The sequence below is a fragment of the Haliotis rufescens genome, unplaced genomic scaffold (assembly GCF_023055435.1).
Source record: "Haliotis rufescens isolate VD_foot unplaced genomic scaffold, xgHalRufe1.0.p SCAF_8, whole genome shotgun sequence".
NCBI classification, from domain to species: Eukaryota; Metazoa; Mollusca; class Gastropoda; order Lepetellida; family Haliotidae; genus Haliotis; species Haliotis rufescens.
Window position 1 is genome coordinate 36512398 of NW_025964372.1, and position 26333 is coordinate 36538730.

At 38.7% G+C, this 26333-nt stretch overlaps 1 protein-coding gene across 3 annotated transcripts in view; it reads right to left on the reverse strand.

Moving 5' to 3' along the window:
- The window catches only part of LOC124141818 (sulfotransferase 1C2-like), a 42333-nt gene that overhangs the window by 15496 nt on the left and 504 nt on the right, over nucleotides 1–26333 (reverse strand). For 2 of the 3 annotated variants that reach the window (XR_007219353.1, XM_048389190.1), the window contains exon 2: nucleotides 25690–25811. The exons of the other annotated variant lie outside the window; for it this stretch is intronic. Coding sequence is in view for 1 of the 2 variants with exons in the window: in XM_048389190.1 (XP_048245147.1) it covers nucleotides 25690–25811 (122 nt within the window). In the remaining variant the exon portion in view is untranslated. The remainder of the gene's footprint in view (nucleotides 1–25689; nucleotides 25812–26333) is intronic. 3 annotated transcript variants of the gene reach the window in all.

The window sequence follows — 26333 nt, forward strand, 5'->3', positions numbered from 1 at the left end:
AAATGGGAATCCATTAATGAATGCGTGAACATATTTTGAAATTTGGACTGAAGTATATTTCAATGGATTCATGATCATTACATTTATTTGTGTTTACTATTTCAAAAGTTTGTTTATACTCCCCCAAAAAGAAACGCGATACGGATATATTTGGCCATAAAAGCAAACTTAGCCCACCAAGAGGTGCAAAATGAACATGTGTAATGTGTTATAGTGTCAGTGATGAATTTCCTGGATCAGAATGATCACAACAAGGACATGCAAACCATTAGTCGGGAAACACGTAGGATTCGAAAAAACGCACCCAGTGCATAAACGAAAGAGCCACGGGGCTGCACATACTTCACGTGCAGCAGCACTACGAACGATATTATAATGCAGGGTTTTTGATTGCCTGGCATCTGCGTCAATCGGACAGTGACAGTTCAACAACATGCCAAGATTAACAGAAGTGCAAAGAAACAACGTCGTCGACCGCTTGCAGGCAGGGGAATCCCGCCCGCTGTAGCGAGGGTTTTCATTGTAGCGTCCAGCACCATCACAAGGCCATGTTTCAACAGCATGGGTCAACACGTGATCAGCCGAGGTCGGGACGACCAAGTGTAACTACCACCGCTCAAGATCGCTCCATCCAACTGCGTGAAGGACGACTACAGCCGCCTCTGCCGCATCCCAAATACCCAGACTGCGTAGAATCTCCGAACAGACCGCACGATACCGTTTAAAAGCAGCAGGTCAACGAGCAAGACGTCCTGTTTGACGCGTCATATTGAGTCGACAACATCGTCAACAACGTCTGCATTGGTGTCGTCAACACAGCTGCTATGGAATGATGTCTGGTTCAGCGACGAATCAAGATTTCTCTTCCGTCGAGGGGATGGAAGAGCACGGGAATGGAAGACGTCGGGGAGAACGTTACGCCGGAAACTGCGTACGGGAAGTGGACAGGTTTGGTGGAGCTGTGTTATGATTTGTACAGGATCATGGCAGGACAGGTTTGGTCCATATCCAGGGCACTGTTACGGCTCAACGATACATCAGCGAAATTCTCCTACCACACGCCCTCCCAATAGCAGCCAACGGCAAGAACGGATCACAAGAGCCTGTCTACACAGCAACAACGTTGATGTTCTCCCCTGGCCCTCCAGATCCCCGGATTTGTACCTGATAGAGCACCTGTGGGATGAATTGGAAAGACGGCTACGCAGCAGTTGGCTTTTGCGTTGCAGGCCGAGTTGGCTACGATTTTTCCCAGGATGTGATTCGCATACTTGTCTCTTCCATAGGCAAGAGATGTCAGGCCGCTATCGATTCTAACTGGCGACATACGCGTTATTGATGGTAGCTGACTTTCACCTTGGACTTTTCCTGTGTACCGATGACTGAGATGACTGCAATCACCAAGTGTTCTCTCCACAACATTTTGGTTCAATACCTTGTACGGTTCCTCGTATAATGTATTTTCCTACCTCACACAAATCTGGCTTTGCGTTTCTTTTTATCGAATTTTATATGTAACCCAGCCAACATTTTGACAAGAAAGATTCATTTGCTGCCAAAGCATGTTTAAGAATGATATTTGTTGTGTTATCTATATAGGACTTGTAATCAATTGTTTTATAAATTATTGGTACTATTAGTGGGTACATACCAAGTTCTGTCTGACAGGCCCAATTACGCGATTTCCAACCTGGGTTTCATTGTGCTGACCATTTAAAGACACTGTTTCTCTTATTGTGCTTTCCAAAGTTAACTTCATTAACAACAACCAATTTGAACTTTACACCAATCCTCTCCTCCCACTGCTAACATTCCTTCCTCTGCATATGACATTATATGGCGGGGAACAATTGATGCTCTGTAGCAATCTCTACTTGTCTATTTACACGTTCATTAATGTAAAATAGTTTGTTGTTATTTCGTGCCCTAAACGGTCCGTTCCTTTGTGACAGGTGTTAATTATAGAATGTATTGCCACTACATGAGTTATTAACCTTGTCAATCCAAGGGTCTGTAACAACTTTATATAATCCATGTAACGTAATTCGTATTTAATCGAAAATTGACTGAAAAAATAATAACGTATAATTGCAATTTTAGGATAACAGTGAAATACTCTAAGAAATATGTGATTAAATAATTTCAGAATCAACTGTTTCTTGTAATTATGCACGACTACACACAAACTGAAAAGGTATACATATATTAATATACCTGTAGTTACATGCATGGCACAAAGATCAAAATGGAATGATAATGTTGGTCATGTTTGTTTGTTTGCACATTTCGTTATTATTGGTATCCTGAGGATGTTGTAATTACACACGGGTTCTGATCCCGAAGCAGAATACATGAGCTGGTTCAACACAAATACTCACAATCCTTTGTCACAGATAAAGAGATGATTAGAAATCCTACAGATATCATATCTACCTGGTATTAAGTGTTCACTACCAATCTCCTGTGATAACAAACTGGTTTTTGGAGCACATGTTTTAGTTTTAGTCGCGTTCAAGATTATTTCACTTGTATAGCGACGTGCATACACGTGTGTTTGCGCGCGCGTGCGTGCGTGCGTGCGTGTGTGGCTGCTTGTATAAGTCCGGTTTAGATTAACCGTAGCTTGCACTTTACTCTGTTCGGCATTAAGGGGCGAAAACAAGGAGTGGTCGGCTCGGAGTCAGTATACTGTGTCTGAGTGTGGTATTCATGTTAAACTTCGGCATGGTATCTCAATGGGCTAGCACTATAAAATCGGCATAAGTTCGGACTTGTACAAGCAGCCACCTACACACATACACACATGCATGCACGTCGCTATATAAGTCCATTAATCGTGACCTGACGTTAGACTCCATTTCACCAATTTGGAGCATTGAGCGAGTGAATATGGTTTTATGCCGCTTTTAGCAATTATCCAGCAATATCACTGCGAGGGACACCTGAAATGGGCTTCACACACTGTACCCATGTCGGTAATCGAACCCGGGTTTTCGGCGTGACGATCGAACGCTTTAACCACTAGGCTACCCGACCGAACCTTTGGAGCATTGTCTTCCTTAAAGTTGTGATTTTGACATGCGAAACTAAGACATTGTCACCGTTTCATTATGGTAATGTACTGTGAGATAGATGTACACCATAAACAATGTGTTTGCATACAACCGACGAGGTTTGGAATAACCAAACATGGTAGGACAGCCAATTGCCAGCTGAACCCGGCACCCCTTTAACTTTGGACGAATCCAACATCTCTATAAATTCAAAAATTAATTTCAAATTTATTCCTGTCGTTTATTCAGTGCGAGGTAACTTCAAAACCATTACATGTAGCTGAAGTAAATATCACAGAAATAGACTATATCTTATATGATTAAACTATATCCCGCCGACACATTAATCTGTACTGTGGTATTTTTTATGACGTCATTACTCGCGTACCTCGCACGGATTTGCGCTTCCTAGCGATTGTTTACATTGACAACTCGATCGTGACAGCTCCGAGCGAGACGTAAACGACAGTACCGGCCTTAAAGTCTAACACAACTGAAAGAAGCCTATCTGGAGTAATTGAACGAGGTTCTTCTGTCTACAAAGCAGCCAGGAAGTACTCTGTGCCTGACCAGACTCTGAGGGACAGAACTAAAGGCATTAACTTCCCCAGAATGTTTGTCCTCTGGACCAGGCCCATTTTTTTCCCAAGAAGAAGCACGCCTTGTCGACCACATACCGCTTATGGCCTCAGTAGGGTATGGATATACCAGGGCGCAGGTTATCTGTCTTGGAACTGACTATGCCATAAATCTCAAGAAACGTATAAATGATTCCAAATCCCTATCACAGCAGTGGTTTTATGGGTTGATGGGAAGATGGCCTGAACTGAAGTTGCGACGACCAAGGGGATTGTCTCAGTTACGAGCCACTGCCACATCTCAGGAGAGTATTATTATTTTTTAAAGTATTTTTCTCAACTTGAAGCAGTTCTTGACAAGTATGACCTAAAGTCAAGCCCAGAGATGATCTACAACGTCGATGAGAAGGGAATTAATCTCACACATTCTTCACCGCAAATCGTTGGATATGCAGACGAAGTTCCAATTGAAATCTGCCCAGAGAAAACCGCTACAGTTACTGTTTTGGGACGCGGCAATGCATTTGGTCAGAAGATCCCCTTATCCCTGGTTCACGCATGCGCGATGATCTGTTAGATGGTTCGACCGTTGGAACTTGTGGAACTGTAAGCGAGACGGGATGGTCCAATACAGATATATTTCAACGATGGTTGACAGGCCATTTTGTGAAGTATGCCAAAGTCGGAGGTGACAAGAAAACTCTGCTGCTATATAACGGCCACGGGTCTCACATCACCCCTCATCTGATAGATTACGCTGTTCACCACGGGATAATCCTGTTTGTTCTGCCACCTCACACACGCCATTTTCTCCAGCCGATGGATGTTTGGTGCCTTGGGCCTTTCACCAAGATTTTCAGTTCAGAATGTAGGAAATGGCAGCGATCACATTCTAGAAACCTAACAGATATAGCGTCTGTTCATTGGCTTGTAAGGCATACGGGATTTCTCTGTCTGGCAGTAACTTGCACAGTGCTTTTAGGAAATGTGTTATTTATTAGGGCTGCAACGACACAGGAAGGTCAGGATACGATACGCATCTCGATATTCTGGTCACGATACGATACGTATCTCGATACGCAATGATACAAAAACAAGACTTAAAGCATGTCAAGATTGAACCTTTCATGATTTTGGAATAGTCAACATTATTTTATAATAACAAGACTATTGAAGTTGTTAAGCTTCAGAGTGAAACTTTATCTAACTTTCCTTCAAAACAATTCAAAGTTCAAACACCAGAAAATAATTAATGTACTTCACCAGTGATACAACTTCAAAGAATTTGTATGCAATGGTCGAAGGAATTGTATCTGAAATTATTGTTTTATCAGGAATAATATATTCCAATATCGTGTTACTTGAGTTGAAGCTTTTACTCTATACGTATTTAAAATTATAAACCAAGCGTAGCATTTTGGTACTGGTGATTGCTGTTGCAGGATATTTGTACGTATTGAACAATTTGACCAGTCACCGTAGGGACTTCCCCGTGACAGGTATTTCAATTGCGAAAATGTTATGTTGAAATATATTAGCCAAATTGCCACAAATATGACTTTTAACGAGTCAAAGTATGTCATTTTTAATATATGTATCCGTTCTTTTGCAACTAAAGTTAGTTTCAATGCGCCAGAAGAGGTAATCTGACCGTAGTTGTTGTATCTCTTCACACACGATTTCACCTAACTTAATGAAAACAATATTAAATGAAATTTTGAATAATATTAATAAAATATATTGCAAACACATGTCCAGATATACAATGAACACGTTTTAATAACAAGATAGTATAATGGTGGTATTGAATTGCGTACTTCAGTTCGGTTTAGCTGACTGGTATTTCCGGTGTTCTGTGCTTGCGGTGATCAGCTGATAATGTTTTTTGAGATGGGGAAAATCATCTGTCAGTGTAAAACCTGAGCTTATTAAAAATGTAAATACGTTTTGGGAAGCCATGCGTTACCGTGTGCTATAACCAAGTTAGCGGTTAATTGAAAGGCACAATAGCGAGGAAAGGCTGTACTTGAGATTTGCGTTCCGTATTGTGGCGTATCGATAAATGGGCCCACGTTTTTCGTATATCGTACCGTGGGTCAAGTATCGCGATGCATCAGAATATCGGTGTATCGTTTCACCCTTAATATTTATCCATTTGACCCAACGGCAATTGACAAGTCATTCCTGAAGCCATCTACGTTTGCCAATCAACAGGCGGAAAAAGCATCAGAAATTTCAGTTACATGTCCTGACATCGTTGAACAGCCATCAGATTCAAGACTTTTTGAAGATCATCTACCTGTTGTTACCATTAAGAAATCGAATCCAAGACGTTCTATCCATAAGATCGTTGGTGGACAAGCAATTACCGAACCAGATATTTCATGTCAAGTCCAGCTTACATCAACCAGTCCAAACAGTCAACAAACGTAGGAAGCAGGGCATCAAAATCAACGGCGAAGCCAAAGACAACTAAAGTGACAAAAGATAACACGACTAGCAAGTCTTCAGGAGACAAGGATAAGCAGGACAGTATAAGGAAATCAGCTTCACGTCCCACTGTTGTGTCATCCCAACAACCTGGACCATCTGGGATTGATAAGCTCCTTATCTCAAGCGACGATCAGTCAGATTCGGAATCTATCAACGAAGTTGACGTCAAGTGTTGCGTATGCGGAAAGTTTCAGCCATATGAGGTGAGGTGAGGTGAAATGGGGTTTAACGTCGCGTCCAAGATTATCATATGGGGAAGGCTCATGCCACTGATCGGCACATGTGCCAGTAAAAAGTGCCAGTGAGCTGACCCACATCTCTGTGTTATTGTTTATATCGCCTTTCAGCAACAGCTGTGTTGTGGCGAGACTGTCCCTTATCTGATAGAACCGGGGGGTCAGGAGACATAGACTTACACAGGCTTTTCCCAAAGCATTGATAACATTTGTGTGTCTTATTATAGTACTTATTCACAAATATTATTCTTATTCACATGTTACAGTATTTGTCTAGTGCATACTAGGTAGTATATAACACCCTGTCCATATAATATTCTTGTTTCGAAAGTAAATACCATGAGAGGTGTTCGACCAAGAAAGTTTATACTGTGGGGGTTTATAGTTAAATTGAACTCTTTTAAAAATATTCTCCAAACGGTTAAGAGCTCCTGAATTATGTTTCCTTTAATTTCCCCACCACCAACCCCTCTAGCCACCTATAGTACATTTTAGTTCACTGTTCTGTTTCAGCATGCATGTTCCAGTGTTTTTCTATTGAATTCAATTATGCGTTTTTATTCTATTTCTCCGGAACAAATCCCTTCGGCGAAGGTCCACATGAACAAATTTCCAACCTCCTAACTGATAAAGACGAGGACGGCTGGATAATTAATCTGTCTGTAACAGACGACACTTTCTTTACTTCCGGCTGGGAATGCATTTACATTATACAATATCATCTTCAAATAGTTCCACCTATTATATCATCAAGCGTGCCAAATGAAACAGGTAAAGTAGCCATATAGATAATTAAGATACATATCAGTGTGTTCTTGTGTTATAATGCATTTGTTTCTCATCAAATAATCTTATAAACCAACTGAGCATAACATCGATTTAAGCTACTATATATAATATGATTCATAGGATCAGTATTTTGACCTTTGTGTAGTTCTTTTGTATGCCTGTCTTTTACAAATGTTATGTAATGTTACCAATGATCAAAGTTTCATTGGAAAAAAAAATAAGAAACATGGTTGCAAAATTACCCATAAAATCTAAGTTAAATACAACACATTGGTAAAGAAATATATTTCCGAGGGTAAACACAATTATCTTAGTAGTAAAGTCAAAAGAATTACAGTCACATCATATGCTTCTTCTGCATAACTCCCAACCTGTAAAATTGATCTTATGCATGTTGTTATTCATTTCGCTCTACAACCTGTCTCGGAAACTTTATAGCTTCCCTTTAACACGGGGTATTCTCTATCCAAACGTCACTATGGAAATAGCCTGAAAACTTAGTGGCACATCTTGGAGCCTCGCATTTTTCGCATGGAAATAGTTTAAAATACGTGTTTGAAATATTATTATCTCATTCCTTAACCATTTAGGCATAACATTACTTAAAAGGAGTCGCTCTATACACCCTCTTGGAAACTATATAGCTTCCCTCAAACACGTGAGTTTATCTATACAAACGTCCCTTTGGAAATAGGCTGAAAACTTAGTGGCACATCTGGGATCGTCGCATTTTTCGCATCGAAATTACTTAAAATACGTGTTTGAAATATTATTATCTCTTTACTTAACCGTTTAGGCATAAAATAACTTTAAAACAGTCGCTCTATATCCTGTCTCGGAAACTTTATAGCTTCCCTTTAACACGGGTGGTTGTCTGTGCAAACGTCCGAATGGAAATGGCCTGAAAACTTAGTGGCACATCTGGGAGCCTCGCATGTTTCGCATGGAAATAGTTTAAAATACGTGTTTGAAATATTAAAATCGCTTTCCTTAACCATTTAGGCATAACATTACTTAAAAGGAGTCCATCTATACCCCTTCTTGGAAATTATATAGCTTCCCTCAAACACGGAAGGATATCTATACAACGTTCCTATGGAAATAGGCTCAAACTTAGTGGCACATCTGGGAGCCTCGCATATTTCGCATCGAAATTACTTAAAATACGTGTTTGAAATATTATAATCTCTTTCCTCAACCATTTAGGTATAGAATAAAGTAAAAAGAGTAGTGCTATATCCTGTCTCGGAAACTATATAGCTTCCTTTTATCACAGGGGGTTGTCCATGCAAACGTCCTTATGGAAATAGCCTGAAAACTTAGCGGCACATCTGGGAGCCTCGCATTTTTCGCATGGAAATAGTTTAAAATACGTGTTTGAAATATTATTATCTCATTCCTTAACCATTTAGGCATAACATTACTTAAAAGGAGTCCCTCTATACCCCTTCTTGGAAATTATATAGCTTTCCTCAAACACGGGAGGATATCTATACAAACGTCCGAATGGAAATAGACTAAAACTTAGTGGCACATCTGGGAGCCTCGCATTTTTCGCATCGAAATTACTTAAAATACGTGTTTGAAATAGTATTATCTCTTTACTGTACCATTAAGGCATAAAATAAAGTAAAAAGAGTCGCTCTAAATCCTGTCTCAGAAACTTTATAGCTTCCCTTTACCACAGGGGGTTGTCTATGCAAACGTCCCTATCGAAATAGCCTGAAAACTTAGTGGCACATCTGGGAGCCTCGCATTTTTCGCATGGAAATAGTATAAAATACGGGTTTGAAATATTATAATCTCTTTCCTGAACCATTTAAGCATAAAATACCTTTAAAACAGTCGCTCTATATCCTGTCTCGGAAACTATATAGCTTCCCTTTAACACGGGGGGGGGGGGGGGGGGGGGGGGGGGGGGGGGTTGTCTATACAAACGTTCGAATGCAAATGGCCTGAAAACTTAGTGGCACATCTGGGAGCCTCGCATGTTTCGCATGGAAATAGTTTAAAATACGTGTTTGAAATATTATTATCTTTTTCCTGAACCATTTAGGCATAAAATAACTTTAAATCAGTCGCTCTATATGCTGTCTCGGAAACTATATAGCTTCCCTTTAACACGGGGGGTTGTCTATACAAACGTCCGAATGGATATAGCCTGAAAACTTAGTGGCACATCTGGGAGCCTCGCATTTTTCGCATGGAAATAGTTTAAAATACGGGTTTGAAATATTATTATCTCTTTCTTCAGCCATTTAGGCATAACATTACTTAAGAGGAATCCCTCTATACCCCTTCTTGGAAATTATATAGCTTCCCTCAAACACGTGAGGATATCTATACAAACGTCCCTATGGAAATAGGCTAAAACTTAGTGGCACATCTGGGAGCCTCGCATTTTTCGCATCGAAATTACTTAAAATACGTGTTTGAAATAGTATTTTCTCTTTACTTAACCGTTAAGGCATAAAATAAAGTAAAAAGAGTCGCTCTATATGCTGTCTCGGAAACTATATAGCTTCCCTTTACCACAGGGGGTTGTCTATGAAAACGTCCCTATGGAAATAGCCTGAAAACTTAGTGGCACATCTGGGAGCCTCGCATGTTTCGCATGGAAATAGTTTAAAATACGGGTTTGAAATATTATTATCTCTTTCCTTAACCATTTAGGCATAAAATAACTTTAAAACAGTCGCTCTATATCATGTCTCAGAAACTATATAGCTTCCCTTTACCACAGGGGGTTGTCTATGAAAACGTCCCTTTGGAAATAGGCTGAAAACTTAGTGGCACATCTGGGAGCCTCGGATGTTTTGCATGGAAAAAGTTTAAAATACGTGTTTGAAATAGTATTATCTGTTTCCTTAACCGTTTAGACATAAAATAAAGTAAAAAGGATCGCTCTATATCCTGTCTCGGAAACTTTATAGCTTCCCTTTAACACGGGTGGTTGTCTGTGCAAACGTCCGAATGGAAATAGTCTGAAAATTTAGTGGCACATCTGGGAGCCTCGCATGTTTCGCATGGAAATAGTTTAAAATACGTGTTTCAAATATTATTATCTCCTTCCTGAACCATTTAGGCATAAAATAACTTTAAAACAGTCGCACTATAACCCCTTTTGGAAACTATATAGCTTCCCTTTACCACGGGGGGTTGTCTATGCAAATGTCCCGATGGAAATAGCCTGAAAACGTAGTGGCACATCTGGGAGCCTCGCATGTTTCGCATGGAAATAGTTTAAAATACGGGTTTGAAATATTATTATCTCTTTCCTTAACCGTTTAGACATGGAATAAAGTAAAAAGGATCGCTCTATATCTTGTCTCGGAAACTGTATAGCTTCCCTTTACCACAGGGGGTTGTCTATACGAACGTCCTTACGGAAATAGCCTGAAAACTTAGTGTCACATCTGGGAGTCTCGCATTTCTCACATGGAAATAGTTTAAAATACTTGTTTGAAAAAATATTTTCTTTTTCCTTAAACATTCATGCATAAACTAACGTAAAAGGAGTCGCTTTATAGCACCTGTTGAAAACTATATAGCTTCCCTCTGGTGGGGGTGAGGGGTGGGGGGTTTGCAGTGATTCTGCTTTATCTTTTACTCGATCTTATCTTCATATCTTCTCATACAATCTCTGCGTTTCACATCTGGAATTGGTTGGTGTCTCGGGGTGTGTTACTGTTGGTCATCAGTATCCACTTATGTTTTTACATCATATATTGCTTACCATAATCTCTATATTGTACTTGCCCAAGTGCCTAGTGATTAGCTATTTCTTCGTTACAATCCAAAATGACAAATTCACTGACTTTTGGCTTTTGGAATATACAGGGACTAGCCAGCAAGACTAATGTACTTAGTAGTGTAGAATTTCCACATTTCCTAGGCTTAACAGAGTGCTGGATTAGCCAGGACGACATAGAAGATATCAGAAGTAGATTTAACGGTTATAATGTTATAGTTAATCCAAGAACGTGTGGTGTAAATACTAGAAGTAGCATATCTAGAGGTGGCACAGCTCTTATGTACAGGAAAGAGTATGAGTCTGCCATTCAAATTCTAGACAGAACTGATGGGGATATGCTGTGGATAAGAGTCAGTGGCAAGCCACTAAATAGTTCCCATGATATCATCATTGGAGTTATATATATACCCCAAGAAAATTCTAGCATATGGAAAGTGAAATCACAAGACCCCTTTGCTTCTCTTGAACAACATCTAGCTAGTTATGGTCAAATACGAAAACTAATAGTTGGTGGCGACTTTAACGCAAGAACGGGAACCTTAAGCGATCAAATTACATCAGAGCGAAACAATGGCCATTCTCCCCTACCTTTGCTAACTAACTACCCCCTTCTTCCCTTAAGCAGGAATAACACAGACCCTGTGACAAACAAATTTGGACGCAACCTCATTCAAACCTGTCAAAATACCAACACTTGCATCCTAAATGGTAGAATAATAGGTGACTTGTTTGGAAACTATTCATCCTTCCAGTATAATGGCTGCAGCACTGTGGACTATATCATAACAAAGTGTGAGGATTTTGGTTCCTTTAAAAGTCTGAAAGTACATCCACTTACCCATATGTCAGACCACTGCTCTCTGTATGCAACTATGACATTGTCATTAAAACCAAAGATAAAGAGCAGTTCCAAAGCAAGGAAGACACAGTCTAAAAGACTTTTCAAGTTCATATGGAAGGATGATTCAAAGACGACTTTTAGTAATAATCTGCTTTCGGTAAATTCCAAAATTCTTTCAAACAATTTCCTCATTACTCCGCATGAGAATTCCCAACGTGGTATTGATGATGCTACAGCCAACCTCAACAGTATTCTACTATATGCAGCACAGGGGGCTGTAAGACTTGTCCAAGTAAAAAAGAAGACAAAGAGAAAAAATAAATGGTTCAACAAAAATTGTAAAGAACTAAAAGATATAATGCAAGTCGCATGGCGGGACCTAGCAAAGGACCCGTATGATAGAAATAGACAACATCAGTTTTATAATGCCCGTAAAAAGTACAAACATTGTAGAAAATGGACAGAGAAGAAATATACGGAGGATTTACTAAACAAACTTGAAACTTTGTCTTCAAGAAACCCACAGGAATACTGGAGACTTGTCAGGGAACTCACTGAAAATAACGTTGATGAAAAACAAGGTGACATATCTACTGAGGAATGGGAAAATCACTTCACTACGCTAAATTGCGACGTACCAGATAGCACAGAATTTCATTGTAATATCTCAGAATCCCTATTAAATCAGGACACAAGAGAAAATAAACTAGAAGATAAACCTGGAATATGTAATTCTCAAATAACAGCCTCAGAACTTTACACTGCTGTGAAGAAATTAAAACGTGGCAAATCTGGTGGCCCAGATTTGATTCTGAATGAAATGATTTGTAATTCTGTTACTTTATTGGCCGACCACTACCTGAAGTTATTTAATATGATTTTGGATAGCGGTATATTCCCATCACAGTGGAGAACATCCTACATTGTTCCAATATACAAGAAGGGGGATGTTGACGATGTTAATAACTACAGAGGGATTGCCCTCGGAAGCTGCCTATCTAAATTTGTGCTCGCTATTATCAACTCGCGAATCATATCACACATGGAATCATCCAAGTTGTTTGATAAGAGACAGGCTGGCTTTAGAAAAGATTTTAGAACATCTGATAACATCTTCATACTGCGGACTCTGATTCAGAAATATAAGAAGTCTAAGAAGAAATTGTATGCTTGCTTTGTTGATTTTAGTAAAGCTTTTGACACTGTGTGGAGAAATGGTCTAAGACACAAGCTACTAAATAACAACATAAATGGGAAAATCTATAATCTACTTGATAATATATACTCTACACTCTATTATGCTGTGAAAACTCAAGAAGGCTCCAGTACCCCAATTTGTTCTAATATTGGTGTCAAGCAAGGATGTGTCTGCAGCCCTACCCTCTTCAGTATCTACGTAAATGACCTCCAGGATTACCTCATGTCAGACAATTCTAACAATGCCCCCCTACTAAATGATAAGACCCTAACCCACTTACTATTTGCTGATGACCTTGTACTATTTTCATGCTCTGCTCGTGGTCTGCAAAACAGTCTTAACAGCCTACAGACCTTCACTGAACATTGGAAACTTAAAGTTAACTTATCCAAAACTAAAATAATTGTATTTGGGGGCTCCTCAAAAGAACATAAACTTCAATTTAAATTGGGCCATCAAATCGTTGAGGTAGTGGACTCCTACTCCTATCTTGGAGTAGTACTAATGAGGACTGGATCTTTTAAGGCCGCTGTCAATACACTGAGAGGAAAGGCCATGCGAGCATGGTATAAGATCAAAAGTTCACTGAAATCAACTTCTCATCTCCCAGCAGACATTCTCATTCGCTTGTATAATGTCTTAATTGTACCCATTGCGTCATATGGAGCCGAGGTATGGGGCTGCAGCCTTCTAAGACCCTCACATGAAATGTATCATAACTGGTCAAAACAACTATGTAATGAGATCACTATCAAAATAGCAAAACAGATTCTAGGAGTACCAAAAAAGTCGAGTAATATTGGATGCCTCAGTGAATTAGGAATGTACCCTCTTACTTTACAAATATATATGTCCATGTTTAGATATTACCAGCGCCTGAGAGGCTTGGAAGGTGACAGGCTCTTATTCGATGCATACCAGGAGGATATTCTCTTGGCCTCACAAAAAATATCCTGGACATCCTCGATCAAATATATGATGGCACACCTACTTCCCAAATCCAACAGTGAAAATGCCCCTTGCTCAAAATTCTATGAAGCTCTTCAAACAAAATTTAGAAATATATTTCTCATTGAAAGTGACCAAGTAAACACTGATAACTCCCACAAACTTAGGCATCTAGGACTTATTAAAGATAAATTTGAACTTAAGAAGTATGTTTCAGCTGTAAAATGTAAAGATCATAGATTAGCTTTAACCAAATTAAGACTCAGTTGCCATAATCTGGAGATTGAAAGAGGCCGATACACTAACACGCCTGTCGACCAGAGAATATGTAAATTATGTAACCTAAATAAGATAGAAGATGAGAAACACTTCCTTTTGTACTGTCCAAATTATCAGAACGAAAGGCAGATACTTCTTCGAACACTAGACCTCCAAACCTGCAAAAATGATAATAAAATCCTAGCAAATATCCTGAACCCCTGTCCTGAAAGTGCAAAATATGTTTCACAAACTATCTCCGACATGTTTATTAAAAGAACCTCTCTTATAGACAACATCAAGATATGACCTTATGACTATTATTATGTCTTATCTGTACAGTATCAGCATCATTAAAGTACACGCTGCCAACCACCTCATGATATATATATATATAAATGTTTATACACTATGAATGAAATAATATGTAATATTTATATATATAATGTACATTATGTATATATACCTCTCATGTTGATAGTTATATTTATTCCATATGTAGTTAGTTTGTACCCTGCCCTACGAGGGTGTTCCGTACAATAAAAATTCTTGATTCTTGATTCTTGATTCTTCACCCTTTCTTGGTGAGTGTACCTCATAACTAAAACAGCCACAAACCGTAACAATGACGAGATGCTATGTCTTAGACGTACGTATTGTCTCTGAAATTAACATATTTTACAGATACAATCAGTTGTTAAATATTAGTTATGAAATATATTAATAATAAATACTCACTTCATTTTCAGAGACTAAACAAATCTGTAGAGCTATAATTGCCTGGAAATTCACAACACACGTATAGATTGCTATCACCCCTCACTGACAGGCCACTAAAAGTGTGTCTGACAGAAATATTTACTGACGCTACTGCCTCTCCCCCAAAACACACCCTCTCACTGTCAGTCGTGGGCAGTTGAGAGGCTTAAGTGTCTAATGTCCAGAAATCTCTCGAAAAATCCGACAACGATTTCAAAGTTATTTAATATTTCTGCAAAATCTAAAGATTCTGTTTGCACTATACTTGTAATGGGATGCTCTCAGTGGTAGGGAGAACTTGTATCCGATTTTATGAGATTGAGGTAATCTAGGCATGTGATTAATCCTGTTTTGTTTATTTAAAGCAGTAATTGTTTACTGTTGAGCAAGTTTATCTCTGCAGCCGTTGAAATTTGCAGCTACTCGCCGATTCGTCTCGCATCAAAACGCGAGGCTGTGTACTCGCGGGCAACACCAACACAACAACAACAAACGTATATTTCGCTTCAAGGTCATAGCTATGACATATTGAAGGTACAAATGGAGATTTATGGTGACACGAGGCAGGAGGCTATACGTTTAACTGCAACACAGTCATACATTTAATTAAGCATCTTGAGGATTTCTTTTACAAACTGTGCTAGTTTTCTTTGTTCAGGTAAACTTTCAGTATTGAGTAACATATCAAGTAGTATCGAACTAGGTCTTGTAAAATACTTCTTTTGAATATATAACTTACGCAAGTTATGCAGAAAAGGACATATTAGTAGATAGTGATATTCGTCAGCTAAGTCATGTTTATTACAGTGACTACAAATTCTGTCTTCCCGCGGTATATTTTCCCATAGCCCCTTTTCTATTGGGTATTGGCAATCTATGGTTTGTGGATCTTATTTTAGTAATCGGGATGCTGAGTCTTCAGGGTAGCGACAGCAGATGATTTTATGTTTAAATATTCGATAAAATACTTCCTTGGGAGAGTTGTTTATATAACTTGTCCACGTCTGGGGCTAAACTGACCAAAGATAGTTGTTTAATAACACATTTTAATACGTTTATATTTGGCATGAATTGTTGGGTCCGTATAAAACTAAGGCCTAATCCATCAAATAGTCCTTTAACATATTCGAGCCAGCTGTATTTATGGTTACAGGAGTCTGCAAATAATACATTATACATAACAGTACACAATTTCGTTGGTTTATTATAAGTTATCTTAGACCAATATGTCAACATTCCTTGTTTAATTAAATCCGTAATAGGGGTTCTTCCCAGCTCTCCATATGAAAAATAGTGGGGTGTGCTTTTTTGTACCCTGAGTATATATTTTAAGAAATCTGTGTGAACCTTTTCTATCATATCTAGTTTACCAAATCCCCAAATTTCGGAACCATATGTTAATGTAGGCACGATTGTTTGATCAAATAATAATAGCTGGCAGTCTATTGGTAAGTCACGATTACGTATTCTAATACATAATAAGTGCATAGCTTTTCTAGCTTGAGCTACTCACGACATCTTGGCTGCTAGGAAATTTCCAGTTCGTTTAAAAACCAGACCCAAGTACTTATATTGATCTACTACTTCAACAACATTATCGCCTATCCTTAACACATTATTGTTCTTTCTTGATCCACACACAACCACCTTAGTTTTATCAATATTAATATTCAACTTCCATTGTTTACAATATTCATAAAAAACATTCATATTATTTTTCTCGAAGGTCACAGGGGTTATTTGCAAGTATAATAGTATCATCTGCATATAGCAAAACAATAATATATTTTTACAGATTCTAACTACTTCATCTTCCGATATAACATCAATACCTTTACATATTTTCTGTTGTAGATATTCTTCAAGGTCATTTAGGTACAGGGCAAAGAGAATTGTCGATACATTTTCCCCCTGTCTAACTCCGATATCACTAGAGGAAAACGATGAATTTTCACCATTAGCAACAATACACGACTTTATGCCTTGATACATGTTAAATATGATCTGGAAACATTTACCTTGTACATTTGTTTTTATTAATCTTTGCCAGAGTCCAAAGCACCAAACGTTATCGAAGGCCTCAGAGAAACTATAATATAAATGTACAATACAGTTTCTTTTTGCGTGCCCTGAGGTATTCAATGAGGGAGTGCAATACGAACATGTTATCAACAGTAGAATATCCGTATCGAAATCCTCCTTGAGATTCTGATAACAAATTATTATTTTCCAGATAATTATTAATTCTTTCACTTAAAATAGAAGTAAAGGGCAGATGACCACGGAGTACGCTGCTCACTGTGTCAGATTAACGAGACTGGTTAATGAGTGATTTCGGTAATTCGTTGCAAATTAGGTGTGTCGGAGTCGGAGTGCGAGACTGTCGGATTAACGGGTCTAAATAGCACTGATTTAATCGGTTCCCATCATTAGTGTCGGATAAAGCCGATTGTCGGATTAACGAGACTTGATTGTAGTATGGCAGTTTGATTGATGTAGCATCGAACAGAATATACGTTTTCATTGGAAGTACTAAGACAGAGACATTTCTTCTCACTGCAAAGTTTTCAAAGAGCAGTACATCGAGAATGTTCTTCACATAACGTGTGTCGAACATGTCTAGGTGAGGTAACTTGAGTGGACAATACTTTAAGCCAACTTGTGAAAAGGCTGTTATTTTTTTATATCAATCCAATGGAACCGTAGACGGATTGCTCTGAATATTTGTTTTCATCAGTGATAAAGCAATTAAGTCATCAATGTTCCTATTCATTTCAACCAGAAATGCCAACCAATCAAACAACTAAAGAAAATACAAAGATTGTATATGTCAGCAGGTGTCCAATGTAATCACACATATGCATGTCTGGCCAGAGTGGCAGGGGGAAGAGCAGAGTAGTGTTTTTCAGGATCAATGGTTGAACATGTAGAGCATAGTTTCTGATGTAGTGGGGTGGGTGGCTTTGTATGTCTTCCAAGTTCTATAGTTAATTTATGGTTACTTGATCTTAGTTTAGAAAAGTGCACTCGATATTTTCTTATTTTACAGTGACTGAAATAGGATTCTAATTTTATTTCATTTTTAACTGTCCTGAATGTCCGCAGTTTTTTCTAGCGCCTTTTGGGGCACGGTTGTCCCAGTCTGAGGCGCAGCAATTCGCTGTGCATAAATGCGTCCTTTGGGCACGCCAGAAATCTATGATCGTGGCTTCGAATCCCGGTTCGCCCCGACTATGTTTCTTGGTTTTGTCAGTACGACAACCGTGCTCGTGGGTTTCACCGAAGTGGTAAACGTCTGACACCTGCATCACTTCGGGCCTTCCCCTCACATGGAACTGACACACGTGATATAACTGGAATATTGTTCAAAGCGGCGTGAAACCCAACTCACTCACTCACTGTGCCTTTAGTTGCATTGGCATCTTGAAGAGATTCCTTGGAGAGGGAGTCGAATTAAGACTGTATTGTCTCTTTGAAAGACTTATATATTTTGTTTTTATGAGAATAGATTGAGTTGATATTCCCACCCCAGAACCAGAACTTCACTATGTTGAAGAACCAACATAGGGATATCATTTCTAATTTATATTAGTACTGTGTACATAAGAATATAGAATCCTAGTTCTGCTCGCCTTGCCCAATTGTGTGTTGTTTTGTTGACACCCTGTAACATGGATTTACAACATCTGCGCCGCAGTTTCTCGGGGATTAATTAATCAAAGTTGTTCAGGCTAGGGGGATTGCTTCTATACCCCAGATTTGGGTAGATTATTGGTAGACTGAAGCTTATGGTAGGACCTAGGCCCTTTTCAAGAGAGGTTTGGTGCTTTTATTAAGTTTACCATTTGCTTCAAATGTTATTCATAAACAATTATATATATCCATAACTAGAATTTTTGTATCAACCACGGTCCTAGTATTCGTTTCTTCTATTTCACTTGATTTGCCAAACACTGCAACATTTGTTTTTTCACTTTTAATCTTTAGGTTATTTGTTACACAAAATACTCTTAGACCATCAAATAACTCGTGCAGATTTTTTTGGAAGTGGCAAATAGTACTGAGTCATCGACAAACAACAAACGACAAATGTTTGAAACATTAAGTGTTATTTTTTTTTTCCTGTTTTATATGTGTTGGACGATCATTGTGGAATATAATAAATAATGTGGGAGACAAAATGCACCCATGTCTTATGCCGATTTTGGATTTTAAGGATTGTGAAATGCCCTCGTCAATTTTCACTTTAGACGAGCTATTTCCTGACATTTTATTTGAAATATCTTTGTTAGGGGTTGCTCTGTCAACTGAATCAAAGGCCTTTTGAAAGTCTAAAAAAGCAAGTGTATACTTTTTTTCTTTTTACTTTTTGGTGAATCTATTAAATACATTTTTTATGAACAAATACACTACTTGATGTTCGGTATCTTCATTTTTAAAACAAGAAGTCTAGACTTTCTAGACCCTTTCTTTATAGGGTCTGTTAGGGAACTTGTTTGTCTATTGTAACATGATACTTTCTGTGGCAAGTTCCAGATCCTAGAGGAGTTTCCAGGGAGTTAGAGATGTCACAGCAATAACTGGATAACACATTTAGTGCTTCTGTGAGATCCTAAAAGATAAGCACATTTCTTGCATTTGGCCTGGTACTAAACTACCTGAAACCCAGAATGGGGCCAGCAGTTGACATTATGTAAGACTGAAGTTCCTGGAGCTGACAGGGCTAACTGATACATATACACAAGGAGCATCCTGCTTCATTATAAGAGTGCTAACACCAGCTAGCTACAGATGTTGGAAACTTAGACCATGGTCAGCCTTTAACAGAACAGAAGAGATATTTATTCACGAAAAAGACTTGGGCTTCAGCCCCTCGTCTACCAGATACAACAAAAATATATATTGACAATGGAGGTAGGACACGATTTTATTTTTTTCTGTTAGCAGGATTTAATATATTTATAAATGTATAAAAGTTGTGTTTTACAACTTGTTTGTAGCAGGCTGACTAGTTTTAATTCAGATGGCCTTTCCCAATAGTATTTATGTATATATTTTACTCTAATATCTTTATATTTGGGACATACTAATAGAAAATGATACTCATCTTCAAGTACGTTAACACTTCTAGCTTGACAATAATCACAGTATCTAAGAACTTTGATAATGTTGTGATATCGTCCAACTTCTACATACTCAGGGCATCTCACAACAGACTCTAAATAAGACTCAGGTATTTACAGAGCGCTGTGAACTCACAAACAGGGCTATGCAACTTTCAAGACTGGATTATGTCCCAAAAAATATTTCTTGCAAGGTACGTACTATTTTTTATAATTTCGTGCAAAGTTGAAAGGAAGCAGGATTTGCTTTCAAAATGCCACTTTGGGAAACATGTACATTGTCACGTGTTAGTTTGTAGTAATTTATTAAAATAGAGGCGTTTCTTTTCGTCATGTTCGAGGGTATAATATGTCCAGGGTTTTGTTTAAAATGGGTTTCAAATGGTTTTCGATTAGTATGTGCTCAAATGTGAAACGGAAAATATTAAAATTTCATAAAGAAGAGTACTCCACGTATCCTTTATGTCAGGGACAATACGTGTTGAATGACGGTGGGTGAAGGGCGTTTCGGTTTAGTCTTTATCATGTGCGCAGTGGAAATAAGTATCTATTGTTCTTTGTATGTAAAATACATCATTGTAGGTTAAAATAAGTTATAAATAATCATTTATTTGAATATTACATTTTCTCATGTTATGTTATGTTATCTGATCTCATTAAATTATCTTATGGAAGGGAGGAGATAATAATGTTTCATACCCGTATTTTAAACTCTTTTCATGCTCCCGGATTTGCCACTAAGTTTTCAGGCTATTTCCAAAGGGATGTTGTATAGATAACCTTCCCCATGTAAAAACGGCGGTATAGAGCGACTCCTTTCACGTTATGTTATACATAAACAGTCAAGAAAGGAGAAAATAATATTTCAAACCCGTATTTTAAGTAATTTCGATGCGAAAAATGCGAGGCTCCCAGATGTGCCACTAAGTTAATAGAGGGCGTTTGCATAGACAGCCCCCCGTCCTAAAGAGAAGCTATATACTTATCTAAACGGGTTACAGAACGATTCCGTTTACGTTTGTTTATACCTAAATAGCTGAGGAAGGAGAAAATAGTATTTCAAACTCGTATTTTAAACTATTTCCATGCGAAAAATGCGAGGCTCCCAGATGTGCCACTAAGTTTTAAGGCTATTTCAATAGGGACGTTTGCATAGACAGCCCCCCGTCTTAAAGGGAAGCTATATAGTTTTCAAAACGGGACAGAGGGCGATTCCTTTGACGTTATTTTATGCCTAACTAGTTAAGGAAGGAGCAAATAGTACTTCAAACCCGTATTTTAAAGTATTTTGATGCGAAAAATGCGAGGCTCCCAGATGTGCCACTAAGTTTTAAGGCTATTTCAATAGGGACGTTTGTATAGACACAACACTATCTTAAAGAGAAGCTATATAGTTTTCCAAACGGGTTACAGAACGATTCCGTTTACGTTATGTTATACCTAAATAGATGAGGAAGGAGAAAATACTATTTCGAACCCGTATTTTAAACTATTCACATGCGGAAAATGCGAGGCTCCCAGATGTGCCACTAAGTTTTCAGGCTATTTCCACTGGGATGTTTGTATAGATAACCCCCCGTGTTAAAGGGAAGCTGTATAGTTCTCCAAAGGGGGTATTGAGCGACTCCTTTTACGTTATGTTGTACCTTAATAGTTAAGGAAGGTGAACATAGTATTTCAAACCCGTATTTTAAAGTATTTTGATGCGAAAAGTGCGAGGCTCCCAGATGTGCCACTAAGTTTTCAGGCTATTTCCACTGGGATGTTTGTATAGATAACCCCCCGTGTTAAAGGGAAGCTGTATAGTTCTCCAAAGGGGGTATTGAGCGACTCCTTTTACGTTATGTTGTACCTAAATAGTTAAGGAAGGTGAACATAGTATTTCAAACCCATATTTTAAAGTATTTTGATGCGAGAAATGCGAGGCTCCCAGATGTGCCACTAAGTTTTAAGGCTATTTCAATAGGGACGTTTGTATAGATAACCCCCCGTGTTAAAGGGAAGCTGTATAGTTCTCCAAAGGGGGTATTGAGCGACTCCTTTTACGTTATTTTATGCCTAACTAGTTAAGGGAGGTGAACATAGTATTTCAAACCCGTATTTTAAAGTATTTTGATGCGAAAAATGCGAGGCTCCCAGATGTGCCACTAAGTTTTAAGGCTATTTCAATAGGGACGTTTGTATAGATAACCCCCCGTGTTAAAGGGAAGCTGTATAGTTCTCCAAAGGGGGAATTGAGCGACTCCTTTTACGTTATGTTGTACCTAAATAGTTAAGGAAGGTGAACATAGTATTTCAAACCCGTATTTTAAAGTATTTTGATGCGAAAAATGCGAGGCTCCCAGATGTGCCACTAAGTTTTCAGGCTATGTCCACTGGGATGTTTGTATAGATAACCCCCCGTGTTAAAGGGAAGCTGTATAGTTCTCCAAAGGGAGTATTGAGCGACTCCTTTTACGTTATGTTATACCTAAATAGTTAAGGAAGGTGAACATAGTATTTCAAACCCGTATTTTAAAGTATTTTGATGCGAAAAATGCGAGGCTCCCAGATGTGCCACTAAGTTTTCAGGCTATGTCCACTGGGATGTTTGTATAGATAACCCCCCGTGTTAAAGGGAAGCTGTATAGTTCTCCAAAGGGAGTATTGAGCGACTCCTTTTACGTTATGTTATACCTAAATAGTTAAGGAAGGTGAACATAGTATTTCAAACCCGTATTTTAAAGTATTTTGATGCGAAAAATGCGAGGCTCCCAGATGTGCCACTAAGTTTTCAGGCTATTTCCACTGGGATGTTTGTATAGATAACCCCCCGTGTTAAAGGGAAGCTGTATAGTTCTCCAAAGGGGGTATTGAGCGACTCCTTTTACGTTATGTTGTACCTAAATAGTTAAGGAAGGTGAACATAGTATTTAAAACCCATATTTTAAAGTATTTTGATGCGAAAAATGCGAGGCTCCCAGATGTGCCACTAAGTTTTCAGACTATTTCCACTGGGATGTTTGTATAGATAACCCCCCGTGTTAAAGGGAAGCTGTATAGTTCCCCAAAGGGGGTATTGAGCGACTACTTTTACGTTATTTTATGCCTAAATAGTTAAGGAAGGTAAAAATAGTTTTTCAAATCAGTTTATAAGTGCACTTAATACAAGTGTATAGTGTTATACGCTTCAACGGTTATATCACGGCGTCGGGTGGCTGCAGGAATGGGCTTCATTACCCTGATGAAAGGAATCGAGCTCGGCAGTTTCGGCGTGACTTGCCAAAACTTGATTGAGACACTGAGCTACCTTATAGCTAATATGGACATATTTTCTTCACACATATTACATTTACAAATATTACCGCGCACACTGGAATCTGTTGAGACAGGACTTTAACTGATCAGCATTTGTAATACAAGGCGATATCAATTGTGCCGAATGTACTATGATTCATAATAATACTTCTTTGAACTTTGTTTCCATTTACATGTGTTATCATCTGTTATAATAATCCTAATACGGACCTCTGTCTAAATCAGACTAACTTTTGACCCCACAACAAGTAAAACGTTCATTTCACCTGGATGTCAAAACAATGACTCAATGAAGTCCAAAGCAGATATTCCACTGCACTGCACAATACACATTGAACGTCAAGAGCCCCTTGCATGAATGCGCAATGCGGATGTGATAGGGTAATTCTCTCAAATGTTGGAGGCAAAAGGAATTTCAAAGCTTTGTACTTATAGATTGCGGTGTTCTCAGCATTCCAGAGAATTCTGCGCTCGTCCTCACGGTAGACTACACCAAATGCATGGTGATAAATGATGATTGGAGATCTCCATTTGTTTGTTGTTTAACGCCACACTCACCAGTATTCTAGCTATATGACGGTGTCTGTAAATAATCGAACCTGCACCAGACAATCCAGTGATTAACATCATGAGCATCGATCTACACAATTTGGATACAATGCCATACATCAACTAAGTCAGCGAGCCTGACCACCCGATCCCGTTAGTCACCTTGCTGACGACCAATTCTAACACGGCGCTTGACGGGTTAATATTGTTAGTAGCGGGTGACCACGCCTGTATGAACACCGCCAAGCCAATAGTCCTTCTCCCAATGAACGTCCGTATGCCGCGTGATTGCGTTATCAATTCGAATTACGAATTCCCCGATGTCTAACAATAACATCAGAAGAGGGTCGGAATTTGCTCACGTGAGAAGGCACTGTCTTCATCTGACAGCCTACCTACCCACAAACCTACAAATGTAGGTTTAAAAAAAGCATAACTAAGAAATCATTTTTACGAAATAGGATTGTTAAAAATACTTAAACAAAAATGCCATTAGAATGTCCACTTAAAGAACGATTTTGTAAATTCTGTAATTGTGATACTGTTGAAGATGAAGTTCATTTTCAATCTTACTCTGATCTTAGATTTTGGGAAAGATGTAGCTTCCCTAGATCTTATTTTATATACGTAGTAGTTGAAAAGCTTGTACATTAATTTAATGTCAAGTTCTACTTTTCTTAATCCCCCTCGCCGCACTTCGATCTGAAATGCATAATTGGCGTCTCAACGACCATGGGAGGTATTTACAGGTTGTTACAATTAGCAATCCCCGTCATTTGAATCGGCCAGATGTTGTATTTTTAGTAATGAATTGGGTATTGTTCGTCATACATGATGCAACACACTAATGCAATATTTTCGTCTTCGTTAACGGTACCAAAACAACTAGAGATGTAATGATGATTTCCACCGATATTGTGCAGTCTGGATCAATTAGAATTGAACTAAAGGGTTTGGCAATGACACTATGGTCATATAATTTCGTCTACCGTAAACAAACCATTTAATCGACTTAGAATTGATTAAGTATGCAACTAACTCTTCTGACAAACACTAAATGTATTTTGATATTAAAAAGTACAGAACATTGAAAAGTCTCAAGAAGTCGGCGTGAGAGTTCTGGAGACAGATGGTGAGCTGGGGGCGTCCCGTATTTCCACAGCCCTGTAATACGGGATCTGGCGAGGGAGACTTGCCGCCAGTCTATGTAACCCAACTCTCCCCCGGGTTCACGCTTACTGGCACTTCTGTGTGGCTCCCGGCACACGGCACATAGGAGCCTTCCCCCACTCAAGATTATTGCACTTATATAGCGACGTGCATGTACGTGTGTGTGTTTGTGTGGCTGTTTGTAGTAGTCCGGACTGATGCCGATTTATAGTGTTAGCACACTGTGAAACCATGCCGCAGTTTAACATGAATACGTATTTGGTTACGTTTGGAAGTGCCTTGGGAACATTACTTTCGATTAAAAAGAACTTTGACATTGTGGCATGTGCTAACCACCCGTAACTTGACCCGATGAACTTTACCACGGAAACATGTGACATCACTACAAGTTGTGTAGAAATGGCCGCTATTGTACAGCAGCCGATACGGAGGCATTTGTGGACAAAATGATGTTTCCTTGTAATTAAATTGTGTAAAGGTGAGTGTTCTAACGATTTATTTCACATTTATTGCTTGTCGAAGTCAGCGGGTTGGTTTATCGTAATGCTTTTCTTAATACCACCCGCGAGGGTATACATAGTTGTATTATTTTGGCGACGGCTCATTTTTGTGTGTGAACGTAATGTATGAAATATTTACTGACCAGTAACGAGTTCCCCTGCGCACAGCCTCCAAATAACACCGTTTCGTTGTTGCTGGTATGAAGTCTCACATAAACTGCTGCACGCTGGTTGTTTTAGTGTTGACGTTGTGGAAGGGTCCATTCTTATAAAGGGTAAGAGAGGTATGGATATTGTCCTGAAACTTGACGGCTGATTGCACATACTTGTACATCTTACCGACTGTACAGTTTGTCGGAAAGGGAAGGGTGGGTGGAGGTAGGTGGAGAAAGGGGAGAGGAGGTGGTGAGGGGAGGATCTATTTTCCTTAGGCTGTTAATATAGACGACCATTCCTAATTGAAATGTTTATATTATGATTTTCGGATTGAATAATATGTTATTATCAGCATTTCCCAAACAGATCAAGCTTTGTGTAAAGTTGATATTTCCTGTAAGGTATGTGTGCAGAAAAGGTTCAAGGTCAATCCATAGCTTGTGTGTTTCTTCACATTCCAAATAAGCAACGTTCATTCCCTTCTTTGCAAAATCCATACAAACTATGTACAAGCATTTTCATTGATAGTATCGTTGTTTTTGCTTGTATAAATAGTCATTTAAATGGCCATTTTTGCCCATTTGTTTTCTGTGTGGCGAGTTGACGGCTTTCGGTCGATATTATTTCATAG